Source organism: Juglans regia, chromosome 13, assembly GCF_001411555.2.
Source record: "Juglans regia cultivar Chandler chromosome 13, Walnut 2.0, whole genome shotgun sequence".
In the NCBI taxonomy this organism is placed as follows: domain Eukaryota; kingdom Viridiplantae; phylum Streptophyta; class Magnoliopsida; order Fagales; family Juglandaceae; genus Juglans; species Juglans regia.
Window position 1 is genome coordinate 13,456,926 of NC_049913.1, and position 21,555 is coordinate 13,478,480.

The following is a 21,555-nucleotide window of genomic DNA, read 5'->3' on the forward strand; positions in this document are numbered from 1 at the left end:
GCAATTTACAGCAGTGAGAGCATTTCCATCCGATTTTCTATAAAACATTTTAAATTTTAATTAAAATACACAATTCTTAAAATGTTATCCTAAATTAGTAAATTTTACTCATCTTTTAAAAATTTTATATATCTCATTTCCTATCATTTTTCTACTCTATTAAAATAACTTTTTTCTATTATTTTTTTATTAGTTTTTTCTCTCACGTCTATTTTTATTCTTAACTATTAACTCTTTTATCTTTTTCGCTTGTTTTCAAATATTACATTCTACTAATTTTGTAAATATTTTAAACGAATTTTTTCTCGGATACAATAATACTTTTTAAATTATTATAGTATTACGAATAATAATTTTTTTTTTGAATATGTGGATTTTCAATGTGATTATATTTTTGAATATATTTTTATCCGCATATATAACGGTAATATTTGATTTGCATTGCATAATTGTAATCATTTTTGTCATTTTATCTAATGGTAATATGTTTTCCCTTCCTTTAACAGTAACACACCTTTTCTGCGTGACATAACATTTTATGTCCTTCATCCGACAGAAAATGTTATCATTCTGCTAACGGTAACATTTATTGTCGTTTCTCCGAAGGTAAAATTTATTATCCTTTCTCCAACGGTAATATTTTTTGTCATTTTTCTAACGGTAACATTCTTTTGTCTTTTCTCTAACGATAATATTTTTTTTGTCCTATTGTAACGATAACTTTTTTTTTTTTGTATAAATAGGGTTTTTGGTTCCATTCACATTCTCATGAACCTAAGTGTGATTTCATCTTAAAGAAAAATTTTCAAATTCCGGCTTTATCTTCCACTCTCTTCATCAAATGCCTCATTCATTCTTACGTAAGTTGTTAGTTAACTTATCTTCTGAATATGAGTTGGGTGGTTGTTATTAATGACGATGACGGATCAACATCAAGGCATGGTGGCAATCGCCAACATCGTAAGTATATTTGGCGTGATTTTATTCAAGGGCACGAACAACTATTTCACTTTTCCAACGATATTTTATTTGCAACGGATAAATAAAAAACAAGATTTGCAACGACATTTTATTTATAACGGTATTTTATTTGTAACGGATAAATATCCTGCCAGATTTATCAGTGATCGAAATGATCTAAACTTTAGGAACATTCGAAGGAAAGGAATACGTTAAGAAAAATTACACACTGGATAAACTGCAAATTCATTCTCAATAACTGAAATACAAAATTGAAAAGAGGTAAAATACATCTATAATATTTTATTAATTCTACATGCAAGTAATACTATTCTCCCTTCACACTAGCCCCAAAACACAAATTTAATGTGCGAACAATAAAACTATATTATAATTACAGTTACTAAAAATGCCCATACACCTAGTCCAAAAGTTTAGTACATGTTGCTATAAGATTGCTTAGAATTTTCCAAAATAATTTGCAAAAACAAATAACCACAGCATCGTAATCATAATAATCAAATTGGTTTTCTCCAGTTTTCTCTTACACCTCTCTAAATCAATTTCTACTCAATGTCTACTAGTTTGGATCTCCATTAAGGCTTGTATCATATAAAGTTCGATTTTTAATCGATTAATTATCTTTTGGCCATATGTTGGTATTTCTGGATCCTACCAACATAAAAACTTGTAAGCATGCCCAGCCTGCACAATTGACAAGTATTGAAATCTATAAGCACAATAGGACCATAACAATTCAGCAAATAAGACCACCAACAAATGCAAAATTACCTCATAGTTTTGGCAACCAAAAAATGGGCGCCCTTCCTTATCCTCAGTATGAGCATTTCATCGACATGCTTTAATACCACAATAACATACTGGGTATTCATTTTGATGATAGTTTACTGAGCATGAGATATTGTTAGTGCTACTACTTGACCTAAGCATTGGGTAGTGTTATCTTTTGTTCTGCTTCAAGTTTGTAGACAAACAGTGAGCATTTGCATTGTCGACACTCAACTTGCTCTTGTGAAGCCCCCAAACAAACCCAAACCATTAACTCATACAAAGTGGCTCCGGAAAGGAATGGTAACACATAGGAAAAAAGCAACATGCCCGAATGATTGCAACAATTAGTTACCTTTGTGATTGGCCGTCATGGTTACCATACCATGGAGTATGTTAGAACTTTCCCGTGTTTCCACTTAACTTTGTTATCATCACAGCTGAGGGGATACACAACTAAAATCATACCAAACAAGAAAAGCATCCAAGGGAAATATACCTTTAATTGAATAGAAAACTCATCAAAGTAATATAACTTTCAAAAAACTAAACAACAATTATAAACATACAATAGTTGGTAGAAATGAGTGAGCAATATATGGATTAAAACAGAATGTGCGTGTGTCAAATAAATGAACATGCTATGAATAAATCCTAGTCACTTAAGAAACAAATAGTGATAGTAAAGAAACTTGCACAATGCTAACTAAATAAGAGCATTCACATCCGGTTCCATAAAAAATGTGTGTTCCATGAGGCTCAGAATGATTTTTTTTATTTATAGCGTGTGTAAGACAGGATCTCAACATCGAATGGCTGCAAAACCTTAAACCCTAGTTGCCTTTTGTGAAAACTATCATAAAATACTTGGTGGCTATCCGATTTAGGATTACCCTATCATATCAATCAGGCTCCATTAACACTTGTAAATTAACCCCCTCCCAAATATAAATTAGAACCATCACCACAGACTTACACTAGACATGCAACCCCCCCCCCCCCCAAAGAAATAGAAATAATTATTGATCAATATCAAACATTGCAAAGACCCAACAGAGGAAGAACCAAACACGAGAGAATGAGAGAAGCAATAATTATTGAGAAAGAAAACAACAAAGCAAAAGAATATTGGAGAAGAGAGAATTAAAACAACAAAGCAAAGGACATGGAAATCAGTATGAAAAGAAAGATAAAGATAATAAATGAAACATGCTATAAATGATAAAGGTGGAAATCATCATGAAAAGAAAGATCAATGTGATAAAGGACATGAAAATCAGCATAAAATATATGTTAAAACAAAATATAACAAAACCATATGCTAAGCAAAACCATATAACAAAGCTTGGATAACAGCAAAAAAGCACAAGTAAAAAAACTGTCATCAGAACAGGGTGTAATCCTCTAAAATAAGCACAAGTTGCAAGCCTCATCATTTTGGAAACCAACATAGCAATAGCAGTTTTAGTGCAAAAACGAATCTCATTGCAAAAACATATCTCAGTGCACAATAGCAATTTCAGTGCAAAAATAGATCTCAATCATGTCCATCGTCAAGGGATTTAAACTAAATGTGTAACGCCCCAATGGAAGGCCCAAACCACATGGCCTATACTCTAAAATGACTAGTCAATGATACAATTGGAGCCCCACTAGAATCTTATAAAGAGCAAGAACTTCTCCTTCCCAAGCAATGTGGGATCCCATACACCACCTACCCTTATCCATATCATATGGGGTATCACAAAATGAGATGGAAGCCTACCACCATTCAATGAAATTAAAGGAAAATGGTAATGAATAGATGTTTGGATGTGATTTCCATATTTTATTTTATTTTCTAAGCCTGAGGTTAAAAACTGCATTACCGGTTGAATATTCGAGCATATAGCAAGTTATCAATCAATCAGATAGAAAAGTAAAATATAATTGCAATAACATTGCAAACCAATAATTAAAATTTCTCTCATCAGTGCACAATTTCAAAAATAGTGCAAAACCAGAAATAATGCAACCCACAAATAACAAATGCTACTATAGAAAAAATGTAGCTTACAAATATCTCAGAGTAAAAAAAGATATGGATGGCAGAGTTAATTCACAAAGAACAAAGAAACCCACAAAGATCAGAGTTAATTCACAAATAACAAATAACAAATAAACCCTAGCTTCCAAAGATTAGAGAAACTCACAAATGCAGCTTCGGATGGCAAATAAAATTGGAGATCCAAAAAAGGCTAGGGTTTTGAGTTAGCAAGAACATATCTCAATGCAATGCAATATATAAAAAATCCAAATACATACAACCAACAATATCAATCTCGAAATACATACCCTTAAAAAAAAATCCAAATACATACAACCAAGAACATATCTCAGATGAAGCATACGGATTACTTTTGGATGTGTGTTAGATTTGTGTGAGAGAGAAGGACAGAGTCCAGCCATGAAGGATCCCGATTCTCATAAAGTGTAGCCATGGAGGAAGCCAAAATATAATGGAATGTGCAAGAGAGAATGGGGAATCCGGCCATGGAGGAAATCGAGAGTGAAGGATATGAGGACTTTAAAAAATTGCCAATTGAGAGGATGTTGTCGATGTGGCTGCGTTGCGAGGGAGGGACGATATGGACGAGGGCACCCAATCGTCGAGAGAGAAGAAGACGCGGGACCAATGATGGGCTAGGAACCAAAATCAAGATTGGGGATGTATAATGGTTTTCCAAATATGGAGAACCATTGTAGCACTCGAAAATCTCATCCCTAATTTAGGGATCCGGATGGAGGGAGGTTTTGAGTGCAAACCCTAAACTATCCCCCAAAATATAGAGATAAAGGTAGATGCGGAGCTGAATGAGAATGCTCTGAGATAGAGAGGCTGGCGGCGAGACCAATTGTTGAAATATACAAAATCATATAGAGGAATTGGAATTAAAATCCTTAGAAGCCAAACAAAGGGCGTCATCTACTGTTAGTTGACAGTTAAGTTAGTTACATGTAGATACATTAGTTGGCCAGATATTAAGCATTGGATAGTCACATTAGTGAATCTTAAGTGTATAAATAGAACCATTGTATAGCTTTTACATTCACGTTGTTAATGAGAAGAAATTCAGATCTCTTTCTTCAAGTCCTTTGTTTTCAGCTTTTAGCAATTTTACACTAATAGTGGGTAGAGATATTTTGAGTGGCAACACAAATAAATACCTATATGTATATGTATATATAGGTCTGTTATGTATAATCACTTTTACTTATTTTTTGTACACTCCACTGATGTGATTGGCTAAAACAATTATTTATATTTAAAAAAGTGACGTAACTAATCACATTAGTGGAATACACAAATGAATATGCAAAAATGACTATACATAGATTTTTTTGTGTGTATATATATATATACACATATATATCAAGCCTGTCTTGCTAGTTTTATTTATGTTATTTCAAGGCATTTTTACATCACATCACACATTATCCATCTGACATAATTTGATCTGTGAGATTTAAATTTTAAAATTTATTTTTTAAATCAAATTATGCCACGTGATAATTTATGGTGTAAAGACTTTCAAATAAAATTACTCTTTTATTTAAATTTTAAATTTCAATAATGTGAGTGAGTCATGTTTAATTCAAATACGGACTTATAATACTAAGAAAAATAATATTTACAAACCAATTTGAACGACATATCCTCCCATCTCTGACATAATGTGATTAGATTTGTAAAAGAAGTTTCAAATTAAATACTCTGGCAAGTCAAAACATGATATATATATATATATATATATATATATATATATATAAACAATTAAAGAATCGCCAGCTTTTAAATAGTATTACATGCATGAATAATAAGCACATTTATGCCAAATCAAAAAAGCTAGGAAGCAAATTAAGGTGGCTAATTAAAACCGACACCAAATAGAAGTCATTATTGCCCCCATCATGACCATATGTAAATCATGGATCGACATGTACGATTCACATGATCGATCATCTAACATGTAGAACCACTAGAAAATTAAAAGATTCTGATCTTGCTTCTGTGAATTAGGCAACGTGAATGGGATAATCAGACCAACATGGCGTGAATAAAATATTAGAAAAATTTTAATCATCATCCTTATATCACATATCACACACCACACATAAATTTTTTATTTTTTTATTTTTTCACTTACCAAATGTATGATCTATAGATGATTAGTAGATAAAATCAATTAGTTTATGAATAATACAATCAAAAACAAAATAAAAAATAAAAATAAAAATAAAAATAAAAATAAAAATAAATATAAATATAATACGCGGCGTACGAGTAGCAAAGCTCAAATATTAATGGAGGCAGCTCTTAGGCCCATGTTCCACACATAAAGAGGCTTGGTAGTAAGAGCATTTTTTAACAGTACTAGAATTTTTAATGTTTTCAAAATTTATCATAATTTCTTTCGTAAATATTATAAAAATATAAATCAATTTTCAATTTCAACTTTTCAACTATTTTATTTAATTATTATCTAATTATTACTCAAAATAGAAATCATATAATTTTTACAAACTTCAAAATAAAATACAAAAATCAATACAACTTTTACAAACTCCTAAACCAAAAATTATATTAAAAATTATACTTAAATATTTTTTAATTTTATAATAATTTTATTCAATTTTTTCTCTATCTTTTTTCAAAACTCAAATAAACATATTCACTCCAAGCATCCAAACATGTCCTAAATCTCTATGGGTTAAGGGAAGCTATAACTTATATAAGCTTGAAATCAATCGGAATTTTCTAACTTAAATAATAATTAAAAAAAAACATATAATAAGACTTGACAGGAAAATTTGGAATATGAATGTACCAAACTCAGTTAAAAGTATTTATCTGGGAAGCAGCTGGTAAGCTTCTTCCAACCAAGAGGAATATGTATAAAAGGAAAGTCACTGAAAACTCTCTTTACCCTATTTGTGCACTGTTTGAGGAGACAACCTGCCACACATTATGGAGTTGTAATGTAGCTGCTGATGTATTGACGCACTTGCTAAGCATGTTTCAGAAAAGTAAGAGTATCTCCATCTCATTCCTCATATCACTATTATCTCTAAATTATAGGAAAAAATTTAAAAAAAAATTCAAAAACTCCCTCCCATCCCATTCCTTATTTTAGGATTTTGATTTAGGAAATAAACAGTAGTTTCCTAAATATAGAGAACTACTATTCATCCCCTAAATCATTTTTTATTAATATTTTATTCAAATAAATAAAATAAATTTTTTTTTCAATCAACTACGTTTTCTCTTATACTCATATTTATTATACTTTTAAATAATATTTTTAAAAATAATTTAAATAATTACTAAAATATAAAAATAATAATTTTAAAAATATTATTAAACCCTTAAAAAATAATTTAAATTTTTGTTTAAAATATTCACTATAATAATAGTTCAAAACATAAGAAAAAATAGTAAGTAGTTAAGTTTGAAAATGGAAGTGAGAGAAAAAAGTTAGAAAGAAATAATAGAAGAATATTATTTTAATAGAATAGAGAAATGATAGGGAATGTGATGTAGAAGGTTTTTTAAAAATGAGTAAAATTTAGGATAAAATTATAGGGAGTGTCCTTTTTAGCTAATATTTAAGAAAAAATTTAAGGAATCGGATGTGAATGCTCTAAATGTACAGAGATGGCTTTTTCAGTATGGACGGTGCTACCTCAGCTCCTCCGCTAGATCTACTACCGTTAGATATAATTAATTTTTTTTATTACCTGTATTTTTTTACATTTTTAAATATATATTTTTTTAAAAAAATTACAATATTATTAAAAAATATTTTCTTAATCATTATATAAAAATAAAAATACAAAAATAAAATACAAAATTCCAATGGTAACACAGAGATGTAAAAACCAGTAGTGAGAATATTATTTTTCTTAATTTTTAGGATAGCATTACAGCCACCGCTAGTTCCTGCTAGTTATTTTGATTTTTTTTTTACTTGTATTTTGTTAACATTTTTAAATATTTTTTTTAAAAATTTATAATATCATTAAAAAAATATTTCCTTAATCACGAACTAAAAAAAAAAAACATGCCAACAATAGCTCCTAGCGGAAGCTGGGAGCGGTGGGACTAATATTATCCTTTTAGTATATGGGAGGAGATGGTGACAAGATTACAGAAAAATGAACTAGAGGAAGCAGCTGCATGTGTTTTCAGAAGGATTTGGTTCAGAAGAAACAAATTATGTATTTGAAGATAAGTTTGAAAGTTCCAGAGCTATTTTTAGTGGTGAAAAGAATGGCTTGGAAGAGTATCAGCTGGCACAAGTTATGGTAAGGGAGTAAATAAAGTTATCAGATGGCAAAAATTAGTTAACAGTTTTTTTTTTTAAAGCAAATTAGATGAGTAGTTATTAGGAATTGGGAAGAAGAGTCTGTTTGGTTAAAAGAGGATCGATCCGGAATTAATTAAGAAATGTATTCATCATTAAAAGCATTGTATGATCGACCTTTTGTCTGATGAATGAAGAATGCTTTGATTGAAAAAAAAAAAAGTGTATATATATATATATATATATATATATATCACATTATATATATATCTTCTGTTTCTGCTTTTCTTCTGCGGCCTTCTTCATCTTGAGATGCAATGTACCTTCCATGAAAAAGAAACCTACGGTTACCCTTGTTTTGAGCTGGGGTACTGGTGAGGGAATTATAGATTATAATTAAAAATCATTATCCAATTAAAATTAAAAATAAATAAAATACATATATAGTTTATGAGTAAATCTATTCTTCTTATCTTTTTTTATCATCCTCTCATGATGTGTGGTATAAGATTATAAATTTACAAATAAAATATAATAAATAATCTTTAATTACCTAATAACACATCATAAAATGATGAGTGAACGATAAAAATTAAAACAATGAATATCATTAGTTTATAAAATAAAATAACAATAATTAACCAGTTTAAAGTAAGAGCAAGAGTAGGCCATAAGTGTGAGATTCTCTTATATTTTTCTTTGGGTGTCATGTTACTCTCTTTGTTCGCGGTCTAGTAAAATATTTTCTTAATAAAAAATATAAACATACAACTTTTTTTATAATCTTGTTTATATAATTATATTTTAAATGAAAAGTATTTATATAAATAATTTATAAAAATAACATTAATTTATATAAATATCATTATTTTAAACATAATTGTATAAATGATTGTGAGTGTAATATTATTTATTTTAATTTTAATTTTTTAAATTTGAAGATTTCAAATGAAAAAAAAAATGTAAATACATTTTATCATATTTATTATTATTTACTTAAAATTTTTAAATAATACTAAATATTATTTGTCAGAGAAGTCATCCAGTAAAAGGGTAAAAGTAAATGATTGGCTGCAAAAGCTAGGCAGCTGCATAACACCGAAAGTGAGAAAGCGATCGATCTCCCAATCCTCATATATTAACTCGATCGACCATTATGCAGTCCTTCCACCATCTTCCTGCTTCTTCAATCACAAACTTGCATGCTTCCGGTCTTCTACAACATCTACTGCCTCTTCACTAATTCCCGCTAGCTTCTCTCTCTTTCCATAGCTGTAAGAAAGAATGACGCAGAGCCATTCTCATTCCATAACTCTAATTACCTCCTTTTTCATTTATCTCTTCATCTTGATCTTACTGATCAATATACCCTCCTTAATCTCAGCACAGACCTGCCAAAGAACCTGTGGCAAACAAATCCTCAAATTCCCATTTGGGAGTGATCCCGGTTGCGGCGATCCACGCTTCCAGCAATATGTTACTTGCAACCAACAAAATCTCGTCTTAACAACTCATACTGGTTCCTACCCTGTCACCGCCATAGACTACGCCAAACAAGTCATCTACATCTCGGATCCTTCCATGTCCACCTGTTCCTGCACTCAACCAAGCAAAGGTTTCGGCCTAGACTGGGATGCGCCCTTCACTTTTCACGATGACACCATCTTTGCTTTATTAGACTGCTCAATCTCTTCCTCCCCGATATATACGTTGGATGGCCTATATGCTGACGGAAACAACTCCAAAGTCCCTCTCTGCGATAACGAGGGTACACCCATTTGCAGTGTTTTGTACTCTTGCAGGCCTATTATTACCATTAATCTCCCAATCTCTACTTGCTGCATTTACACTCCGGTGGATCTTGGACCGGCATTTGAAATGGATTTGAAGAAGTTGCAGTGCACTTCATATTCTGGGTTTTACAGCTTTAATGGCCAGGAATCTAAACCCGAAAACTGGAAGTACGGGATTGCCCTCAAATATAAGTTCAATGTGAATAATGAGTATCCAGGCTTGTGTTCTCGATGCGAGAGCAGCTATGGAGTTTGCGGCTTCACGGGATCGTACAACTCCTTTATCTGTAACTGTCCTAATGGAGTCAACATGTCAACGGATTGTTTCTTCACGGCGTCGTACAATAATGGTTTGAAGCTTCTTCCATGGAAGAACTGTACGTATTGTTCCATAGTTTTTTTTTTTTTTTTTTCTGGATCCTTACTTTTTGAACAGTCTTCGATTTTTTATGCCTAATCTCGAGTTAAATTGGCCTTGTTGCAGGGGCTTTGCTGAAATATTTTTTGGCATGGCCAGTGGTTTGGTTCTGGTTTTAGCTTATGCATGGGAGACCAAATCCAGGAACAGTAATGCTGAGAACTCTCAAAGGTACGTAAAGGAAGATCAAAAAGGGTTATTTTCTACTTCGTCGGTTAAAAAAAGAGCCAATTAAATCCGGCATCTCCCGGTACTGGCAGAGAAGTGTGCACATTACAGCAAACAGTAATTCCACCTGATGTTTTACATGTTCTGCGGTATTTAATGTATAAATTCTCATTTTATCTTGACGAGTACATATATATTTTCCAGCAATAATAATATTAAGTGTGGTCGATGAAATTATGAATAGAGCAAGATTATTAATCATGCTAGATTTTGGCATCATCGACCACACTTATTAACCTAGCAACGTGCTCGAATTCTAAATAGACAAGTTCTGCATATGCCTTTTATAAAAAGGGGACTCTATCTTGAAAAAGCTTTTTTAATAACATCCAGTATTTTATAAAGAATTTATCGCTTGTAAATATTATTGCTCAAAATAAATTTGTGCTCCAGCTTTGAAAGTGGAACTTTTTTAAGTGCAAAGGGGATCGATAAAGAAACAAGATTATGGAATAAGGTTCCTTCTTCTACGCACTATATGTGTCCTTAAAGAGAGAATCGCGCGCTTTCATGATAATGGTTCTCTCTAGGCCACTAGTGCTGCATTTCTAAGCTACAGAAAAGAGATATATAGGGAGAGCTAGTTAGCTAGCTTTGTACGCACCGTCACTTTCTGAAACCATTAGCATCCTCCTTTAGCTGCAGGCATAAAGATAATATATATACATATACATATATATATATTATATATATATATATATATATATATAGTAGTAGTAATGAAACGTTCAAGGTACGTTTATCCAGTGAAGAGAAAATACATATGGTAATTATATATATATGAACTATATATAGATAGAAATAAAAATAACACAATTGCATTATAAAAAAAAATTATATTTTCTCACAAATTTATAAATCATATAGCAAAAAAAAGGTTATAACCTATTCGCAAAATAAATAAAAAAATGTCAAAGAGAATAAATAATATATGCAACAATCACAGTAATATATATGCAAAAGAAGCTTGATATAAGTTTACAAAATGTAGTTTGGTTTAAGTTTTAAGCAATAACTAAAGTTTATGCTACAACCATAGTAACTAACATATCTCTTTCTCTTTTGCAGAATTAATTGATAAGATATTAAAATTTTTATGGCGTTATTAGTTCATCTGGTCTATATCTGCACGAAGTTCAATTATCCATTCTTTTTCTGAGATTTCTTTCACCATGCTTTCTAAGAATGGCAAATGCTCCTGCAAAAAATATGAACACAACTGTATCATTTGATAAAACCAATCATTTGAATTGAAAAGGTTTTAAAAATGTAATGTTATGTTACCTTACCAGTATGATTTATGAAATGAATTGCTGAATAACACAACATTTTTTTTTGCAATGTCGCCAAATACTACTGCAGCTAGCTGTCCTTTACTATCATCAACTCCAACATATGCTCGACAACTATCATCAACAAAAATATAGTTATCTGTTAGAATGTATAGAAAATATATGTTAAATTTTTTAAGCAAGTGATGTGAACTGAATGTTTAGAAAAAAGGTACATACCATGGTTGTGCAATGCTCATATGCTTACAATGATAACATGAAAATTTTTTATTGTAATCATAACCTGTTCCTTTATTACATCCAATGCAAGACATATAAAAGAAGATTTGTTGGAGATCAAGCACGTTTATCTTACCTTTTATCCAAAATTTTAGTTTCTGTATGATATTTATAACAAGTATTAAAATGATTGTGTTGTAATAATTAATAATTAAAAAAATATTGTTAAGAATATAATTTACTATTTCAGGTTGTGAAACCTTGAGAAGTTCTGCAACGTCAGAAATGTTTGTTAATTTTCGGACAGTATGAGCAGTGGCAGATGTGTGTGTTGGATCCAAGCATTTTATAATCACATCTTCAAGCAAATAGCATGCGAATCACAACAATACTAAATAAAAGCATTCTATAGCTGTAAGGAACCATTCACATCGAATGGCTGCCAAATCCCACCCGAACCCTGATTGCCTTCTTTGGAAAGAACCACAAACTGCAATATGACCATCCAGGAGAGGATTACTCTGTCATATCGATGAGGTCCCATTAAAAAACCCAAACCATCCATATGTAAACAGACACAAAAGTAAAATATAAAAGGATAGAAAAGTCAAAACACCAAAAAACGGAGGCAAATAAAAAGGCAGAACGAAAAAAGAGAGAGAGAGAGAGAGAGAGAGAGAGAGCAAAACATGTAGCTCCTCTAAAAAGATTTTTGTGAACCAAAACATTATGTAAATGTTTTGGTCCACATTATGCCAACCAAAACATAATGTTTGGTTCACAAAACCAAAACATAACGTTTGGTCATAGAACCAAAACATTATGTAAATCATAGAACCAAGCATTATGTAAATGTGATCATTATGCATATGTAAATCACAAAACCAAAAATAAAAACCAACATGAACTTATGAAAAAAAATACAACACCAAATCATAAGGAAAATCATATTTTCTTACAACTTTATAGATCACAGATAATGATACAACCAAATACAAACTTTACAATGCTGCATCATAAAAAAAACTATATAAAAAAGCCACAACTAATCAGGAAAAAAAAAATTCTTTTTTTTTAGAACAAACAGAATCACACTACAAAACAATGTAACAGAACTGACCAATTTATATATTCACTTAAACTACAACCAACAGCATGCAAATCACAAATAGTCATTCACATCAAATGGTTGCAAAACCCCACCCAAAACCCGATTGCCTTTTGTGGAAAATACCACAAACTGCAATATAGCAATTCAGGTGAGGATTACTGTGTCATATCGATGGGGCCTCAACAACCAACAAAAACTGCAAATACAAAATTGCATGTGCAAATCACAGAACTAACAACAAAAACCAACATCACATTGCGGAAAAAAAAAAGATACAAAGCTGGATCATAAGAAAAATTATATTTTCTTATGAATCTATAGATCATAGATAATAACACAGCCAAATACAAACCTCACAATACTAAATTATAAAAAATATTATATAAAAAACCATAACTAAGTTGAAAAAAATACAAAGGACACAAGAAATCGATCTTCTCACACAAAAAATACAAGAAACCAAGAAAAAGCAAACCCAAACAAACATACCAACAAACATTCAAAAGCATAAAAAAAACAACACGAAAAGGAGTTTTGTTTTAGCAAAAAATACCAAAAATTGAGAGCATCCAAACCCACAATCTTTGTTATAAACGAAATACCGTAAAATAAAGGTAGGAGGAAAAGAAAAATACAAAAAATTTTTAACATGCAAACTCATAAAACACAAAAAAACTCATGGAAATCCATGAAAAAAATACATTCTCAAAAAGATCCAAAAAAAATACACAACCCAAAACTCAAAAAATACAAGACTCCGAAGACCAATAAACACTTAAAAGCATAAAAAAAACACACACACACAAAAATATTTTCTTTTAGCAAAAAATGACAAAAATCGAGAGTATCCAAACCCACAATATACAAAATACCCAACACTGGATTATAAAAACACAAACAAACATACCAGACGAAGAAACCGCACGAGAAATATAGGGACTCACATGAAGTTGGTGCAAAAAAAAAAAGTGAGAGAGAGAAAAAATGCAAAATAAACACAATTTTTTACCAAAAAATACGATCAAACAACTCAGACAAAAACAAAGAAAACAAATCTCAATCATGCAGAGAACAAAACCGAAGAGATAATAAAAAAAATGGCGAAAAATGTAAAAAAAAAATAAAAACCCAGATCATGCAATAAATGTCACAAAAAATGCGAACCAATACCAGGAGCAAAATAAACAGCAGCACGAGGGGGGAAAAAAACCAAAAAAACCAAGAACAACCCCAACATTGCAGAGAACAAAAATGCAAACCAACAACACGAGGGGGAAAAAATAAAAAAATGAAAACAATTTTTTACCAAAAATGCGACCAAACAACCCGGATGAAAACCAAAAAAAAAAACCAAACCCTCCGGAGAACAAATCTAAAGAGACCATGGGGAAAAAATAGTTTTTTTGACAAAAAATGCAAAAAAAACATGCAAACTCAGATCATACAAAAAATGCAACAAAAAATGCTAATCAACAACAGGAGGGGAAAAAACCCCCATAAAACAACCCGAACGAAAATAGAAAAATGCAACCAAAAATGCGAACCAACGGCAGGAGAGGAAAAAAACCCACAAAAAAACCCGAATGAAAACGGGAAAAAAAAAAAACCCGACCTTGCAGAGAAGAAACCTGAAGAGAAACTACAAAAGTCAAAACACAGAGAAGGAAGAAGACGAAAATAAACGGCTAATAGAGAAACTGTCAGAAAACAGAAGAAGAAAGAAGAAAGAGATAGGCGAAGAAAAGGTGAAGAATAGAAGATAAAATAAAGAGAGAGAAGATCGAAGCCAAATGAAAAGGCGGAAGAGGAAAAAAAAAAAGTAAACGTGCCCCTAACACCAACAAAATAAAAAGACTAAATCATCCCTATGTAAACAAATACAAAAGCATAAAACAAAAAATGATAGAAATGTCAAAACACGCAAAAAGGGAGGCAAACAAAAAGTCGGAAACAAAAAAAAAATGCAAAACCTGCAGCCCCTGACACCACACAGTAAAAGACCAAATTATCCATATGTAAACGGACACAAAAGGAAAACATATAAGGATAGAAAAGTAAAAACACCCAAAAAACGGATGGAATGCACGGAGGACGACAATTTTACTGTTCACATATATCGACACTTATTTATTCACTATAGATATGAAATGATATTTACAATTGTGAATGTGTAAGATATATATATATACTTTCCCTTGCATCTTTTAACATCTACCTTCGATAATTGGAAGCAGCACCCGGCTGAAGAAAGATTGAGAAAGCAATTTTGCTGAACTCATCACAGGACATGAAAAACAATGAGTGACACCAGTTGAATTGGCAAGAAAAAAAATTTAAAAAAAAAAAAAAAAAGAGAGAAAATGGAAAGGAGAAAACCATCAACTAAATCTGAGAAAGTCAACTTTTGAGGAGGTATTTTGGGCCTTGTGGTATGCCACGCCTTACAGATAAATCCGAATTAAGTTTCTTGAAATTCTTATATCTACATATATACATATATATATATATATATATATATATATATATATCCGGATGCATAAAAGATTTACCTCAGAAATTGGATCTATTTCCAAATACATAGACTTATAGAATGATGTGGTTTTATAATACAGAATATGAGATGGGGTCATGAAGAGAGCCAGAAAAGTAGATATGGCCAAAACTTATGATAGGGTTGAATGGCCTTTTTTAGAAGCCATGTTGAAAAGAATAGGCTTGGGGGAGAAGTTGACCTGTTTGATTATGGAGTGTGTATGTTCAGTAAGCTACTCAGTCTTGACAAATGAGAAACATGGGAAGAAAATAACCCCATCGAGAGGACTATGGCAAGGAGACCCCATTTCTCTTTACCTTTTCATAATTTGTGCTGAAGGGTTGAGCCAACTCCTTAACAAAGCAGATTTGAAAGGAGACATAAGGGGTGTTACAGTAGCTAAAGGGAGAACAAAAATCAATCATTTGATATTTGCAAACGATTGTGTGATCTTCTATAGAGCAAAGAATGAGAAGTGGAAGAAAGTCCACTCTATCCTTAGCAGATACAAGAAAACATCTAGCCAGACACTAAATAAACAGAAGACATCAATCATGTTTAGCTCGAACATAAGGGTAGATATAAAGAATACGATTTTCAGTGAATTAGATTTTCAGTGAAGTAGGGGTTGCTGGGTGTGAAAACTATGAAAGGTACTTGGGCCTTCTAGCAGTAGTGGGGAAGGCTAAGTACAACACTTTTCAAAGTATAAAGGAGAGGGTATGGCAGAAGATACAAAATTGGAAAACAAATTTCTTTCTAAAGCTGGAAAAGAAGTACTATAAAGGATGTTTTACAAGCCATTCCCACATACTCCATGAGCATTTTTAGGCTTCCAAAGAAATTATGTAGGGAGCTGGAAGAAGTACTTTCTAGGTCTTGGTGCAGACAAAATAAAAGGGAGACAGGAATTCATTGGTGGAGTTGGGAGAAGTTGAGTTGCTCAAAAACTGTGGGTGGAACGGGTTTCAGAGATATGAAGTGCTTTAATATGGCAATGTTTGCAAAACAATGGTGGAGGTTGATGCAAATGAACAACTCACTAGTTGCCATAATTTATAAAGAAAAGTATTTAAAAACTGATCAGTTTACATAAGCCAAGCTTGGAAACTCACCATCCTTTATCTGGAGAAGTATATGGTCAGTGAGGGATGTGGTGAAGAATGGGATAAGGTGGAGAGTGGGGAATGAGAAGGATATTAAGATCTGGGGTTAGAAGTGGCTACCTTCACCAACATCTCATACAATACAATCACCCATCAACTCTCTTGAAGCCGACTCCAGAGTATGTGATTTAATTGATGGAGAAAAGAAAGAATGGAAGGTGGACCTGATTAAGAGGGTGTTTAACAAGGACGAGGCTGGAGATTATATGTACCATTCCTATTAGTCGATTGGGGGCAGCTAACAAGTATTACTGGGGCTTCACAAAGAATGGTAAGTATTCAGTAAGAAGTGCATACCATTCTGAACTTGAAAGGAAGAAGGAGAGGGTGGGATATCATATGGTGGAGAAGGAGCTGATCAATGGAAACAGATTTGGTCTCTGAATGTGCCTAGTGGATGCAAACATTTTGTATGGAAAGCAGTAAATAATATTCTACCTACAAGAGCAAATTTGTGCAAGAGGAGAATCATAGATGAACCAAGATGCCCTATATGCCAAAGAGAAGAGGAAACAGTGATCCATGCTTTATGGAGTTGCCCTGTAGCATCTTATGTATGGGCAGAAAAAGAGAGCCCAGTAAAGAAATGGAGATCCAATGGTTTTGATTTTGAACATTTGTGGTTGGATATGTATAGAGGGCTTCCAAAGAAAGAATTGGAAAAAACTGTTGCTATAATGAAAAGTATCTGGGGTAGAAGAAATGAATTGGTATTTGAAAATAAATTCTCCCGACCTTGCAAGGTTGTGAAGTTAGCAATGGCAAGACTGCAAGAGTTTCAAAAGGCTAACCATATGAAGGGTGAATGACAGAATCAAGGAGGATCGGTAAGGGGAAGGCGATGTTGGAAACAACCTGAGGGCAATACACTTAAAGCAAATTTTGATGCTGCTCTTGATATAAATAACCAGAGAATGAGAATTGGGATTATAGTGAGAGATAATAATGGTAATGTTCTGGCCTCAATGACTTCTCAAAGAAGATATATAGTTTCACCTTTTCTTGCTGAGTGTAATGCCATGTGGAGGGCTATGGAATTGTGCAAGAAGTTGGGGTTCCAAGAAGTCAGCTTTGAAGGGGATGCCAGAAGTGTTATTGAGGCTGTTGTGGATGAAGAAGTGGATGAGTCAGGGAGAGGGCAAGTGGTGGAGGACTTGAAGAAAATGCTAAGGTCTTGCTGGTACTGGACTCTGACTTTCACACACAGAGAAGGCAATGTAGTGGCTCACAATCTAGCTAAGATGGCTTTGTTTACTGAAGGGGAATTCTCTTGGATTGAAAGTGTTCCAAAAGAAATTAAACAATTAGTTGTAAATGACAGAATTTGTAATGATTTGAGTATATAATGAAATGATACAAAAGTTTTCTTCAAAAAAAGAAAAAAGAGAGACACAGAAAAGTAGTTGGTCTCATGGATTGGACACGAGGCATAAAACTATACTTAAAAGATAATATAAGGCATAAAATTGTACTTAAGATAACGAAAAATAAGTCTTAAACTACACAATTTTACTTAATCAATATATAATTTGTTGTTTTTATCATTCTATTTAAATATACACATATTTAGACATTAAGATAGATCAGTAAAATGACAAAATACATGTTGATTGATTATGTGGATGAGTGTGGTGTAAGAATTCTATGTAGAATTTTTCTTAAATAATATATAAATTTATCACTTTTCATAGATTTAACTATTAAAATAAGGAATAATTTCACGTGATATTAATTAAAGTAGGAGTCTTGAGTTTCAATCTAACTCCACACTTTATATAAAATAAATAGGCCTTTATTTTTCAATTGAATTTTTAACTCAAGTCATAATTCATTAATAAAACATCAGGCGTGCTAACTCTGGCGTGTAAAAATAAATTAAAAATCTAGAAAACAATTAAATAACAAAAATGAATTATATTCTAAAGTTTATATAACTAAACAACAATCACTCTTTAGTCCTAATTTGACTTCTAAATCCGGGCTGTCAAAACATGACTATTAAGGGTATTAGTATTGGTCTATGCATATATGCATATGTAAATTCATCTCTTTTACATAACTACTTTACCATTCAAGCAAAATTCTCACATTGATTTATGCATATTTGAGACAAAATAATAATAAAATATTTTTTTTTAATTTTTTGCTAAAATCAATTTTTTATATATATTTTGCAATTAACATCCACTACATACATGATTTGACATTAATAATACAATGTAATAATAAAAAAAATAATTTTTTTATATATTATATCAAAAAATATAATAAAATGAAAAATATATATAATATATTATAATAATAAAACGAATGTGCTGGTAAATGTTTGTTGTATTGTTGAAGAATAGAGAAAATGAAATGATTATGAGAGAGGGAGTGAGAGGTGAGAGAAATAATGATTAAAATATATTTTGGGGAGTGAATAGTTGTTATCCAAATTTAGATAAGCATTGTTCATAACTAGCTAAATATTTAGATATGCATAAGCCAATGTAAAAAATTTAAGAGTATTCACATTGGCTTCTTCAAATTACATTTCATCTCTAAATTTAAATAACTTTATCAATAATTGACCCACATTGAATTAGCCAAATACTTTTCATCTTAAATATCAGCTACAGTAAATTTATCTTTTTCTTCAAATATGAAAAGTACTATTTCACCTCCAAATACATTGTTTATTAATATCTGCTCTCTCCCGCGTCTCCTTTCTCTTTCTTCTTCCCTTTTCCTCTCCTGCGTTTCTTCTTCTCTTCTTCGTTCTTTTCTTCCATATTTCTCTCTCGCCTCTTCCTTTGTTCTTTTCATTTTTTTTTTTTCTCTTCTTCTCTTCTTCCCTCTCCCGTAGCTCTTCTTTCGTTCTCTTCTTCTCATTTTTTTTTCTCTTCTTCCGCAACCATTCTCTCTCGCGACGGCACTCCCCAGCACGGCACAGGGGCAGCTTTGATCCTGCAGGACAAGCACACGGTGAGCTTCAAAACCCTAGCCGAAATTTCACTCTTGATTTTTATTGTTTGGGTTTGATTCAAAACTGTAGCCTTGATTCTACTTTTGATTTTGTTGATGTTTGGGTTTGATTTTGTTGATGGATTTGAGTTCCTCGAACTATCGATTGAATTATTTGGAGCCTGGGCTGAGCTTCTTGAATTCTCCTAAAGTTTGAAACATGGTCTCAGGTAGTTTTAAATATGTTTGTAATTATGGTCTCGTGTACTGGGTGTGATCTCGCTTGTCTCTATGTTTGTAAATAATAGGATACCAAAATGTGAGGAGTGTGTTAAAAGAAGGAAAAAAAAATAGATGCTGAAATACGCAGGCATTCCATCCAGAATTTCCCTTCTCTCCACCATGTATTGTCGGATCATTTGTTGGACCTTTGTTAGGGAAACAAGTTTCTCTCTCTCTGCTATGATTGTGTTTGTGTAGCACTGAAACTATGAAATCTAAGAAGATGAACAAAATCAAAACTAATTGGAAAGATGTAGTATGGAGACCAAGAAAGTGGAATTGAAACAGAGAGATGCTCAAAAGTAAGCACCAAAAAACATAAGCATATAGCTACAATATAGAGTTACAAACAGAAAGGGAAGAGGAGGAAAAAATACCCAAAAAAGAGGGAAAATGAAATTGCCCATTGGATTGGATGCAATCATCTAATCAAAATTCCTTTTGAGGAGCTTAATCTCAACCCATATAGGAAAAGTTAAATGGCATCGATAATGGATTTGCTCTATTGAAAAGGGAAAGTCAGGTATAGTTGAAACTATTTTGAAATGACCTTTAAAAAGCTTCAATCTAAAAAAAAAAATGAAAACAAAATATATGGGAAATCCTCTAAGCAATCTACCCATGTCGTTTTAGATATAACATATTGGAACATATTGGAAATCAAGGAAGGTTGATATATGGGAAATCCTTCATGCTAATATAACATATTGAAACATTAAATGGCCTATAATTCGAATTTCTCTAACCATATAAGCCTGTTATTTAAAAAAGATAGACAACTATTTACTGCCAAAGCACACGCACCTATTAATTGTAACTTTTTGGGCACAAAGCCTATATTCATTATTTTTTGTGCCTTTTTAGGTAATATATTGTTTAATTATAAGATTTAAACTCATCCCACCTCTCGGTATATACAGTCTATATATATATATATATGAACTAAAAGTGAGTTCAAGACACCATGATGAGGTATTAGGAAGAGATTGGCACCATGCAGACTAGACATCGAGTAAATGGTATCAATAAAAATTAATTATAAAAATAAAAAATAATAATATTTTATTATTATAGAGAGTGTGATAGGCAATCTAATGTAGGCTTTATGTTTTGAATGGTTAGTTAAAAGTGAAAAAGTTACATATTTTTTAAAATTTAAAGAATAAAATAGCCAATTCAATGCCAATGCTCTAAAATCATATTATCGAAATATGATTTTGAATATATATATTAATAGACCAATATGAATGCAGAAGGCTGTTGTGACTCTCTATGAGGGTTTGGGCCACCACGAGGTGAGCAGCTATCTCGAGGTGGCTTGGTTGGCCACCACCATGCTTAAGAGTCATGCTTTGACAACGAAGAGTCATGCTTAAGAGTCATGCTTAACGTAAAATTAAGACTAAAGAGTGATTGTTGTTTAGTTATATAAACTTAGAATTTTAGTCATTTTACATAAATCCCTATACCACAC

General features: G+C 31.8%; 2 protein-coding genes across 2 annotated transcripts; both read left to right on the plus strand.

The window, feature by feature from the left end:
* Positions 1 to 9,252: 9,252 nt before the first annotated feature.
* Positions 9,253 to 10,648, plus strand: LOC108980896. Its single transcript, XM_018951940.2, has 2 exons — positions 9,253 to 10,263; positions 10,371 to 10,648. The coding sequence occupies exons 1-2, from the start codon at positions 9,378 to 9,380 to the stop codon at positions 10,421 to 10,423; spliced, it is 939 nt and encodes a 312-aa protein (XP_018807485.2). The 5' UTR covers positions 9,253 to 9,377; the 3' UTR covers positions 10,424 to 10,648.
* A 6,679-nt stretch (positions 10,649 to 17,327) lies between these two features.
* On the plus strand, positions 17,328 to 18,199 carry LOC118344201. Its single transcript, XM_035684316.1, has 3 exons — positions 17,328 to 17,368; positions 17,491 to 17,563; positions 17,666 to 18,199. The coding sequence occupies exons 1-3, from the start codon at positions 17,328 to 17,330 to the stop codon at positions 18,197 to 18,199; spliced, it is 648 nt and encodes a 215-aa protein (XP_035540209.1).
* Positions 18,200 to 21,555: the final 3,356 nt, after the last annotated feature.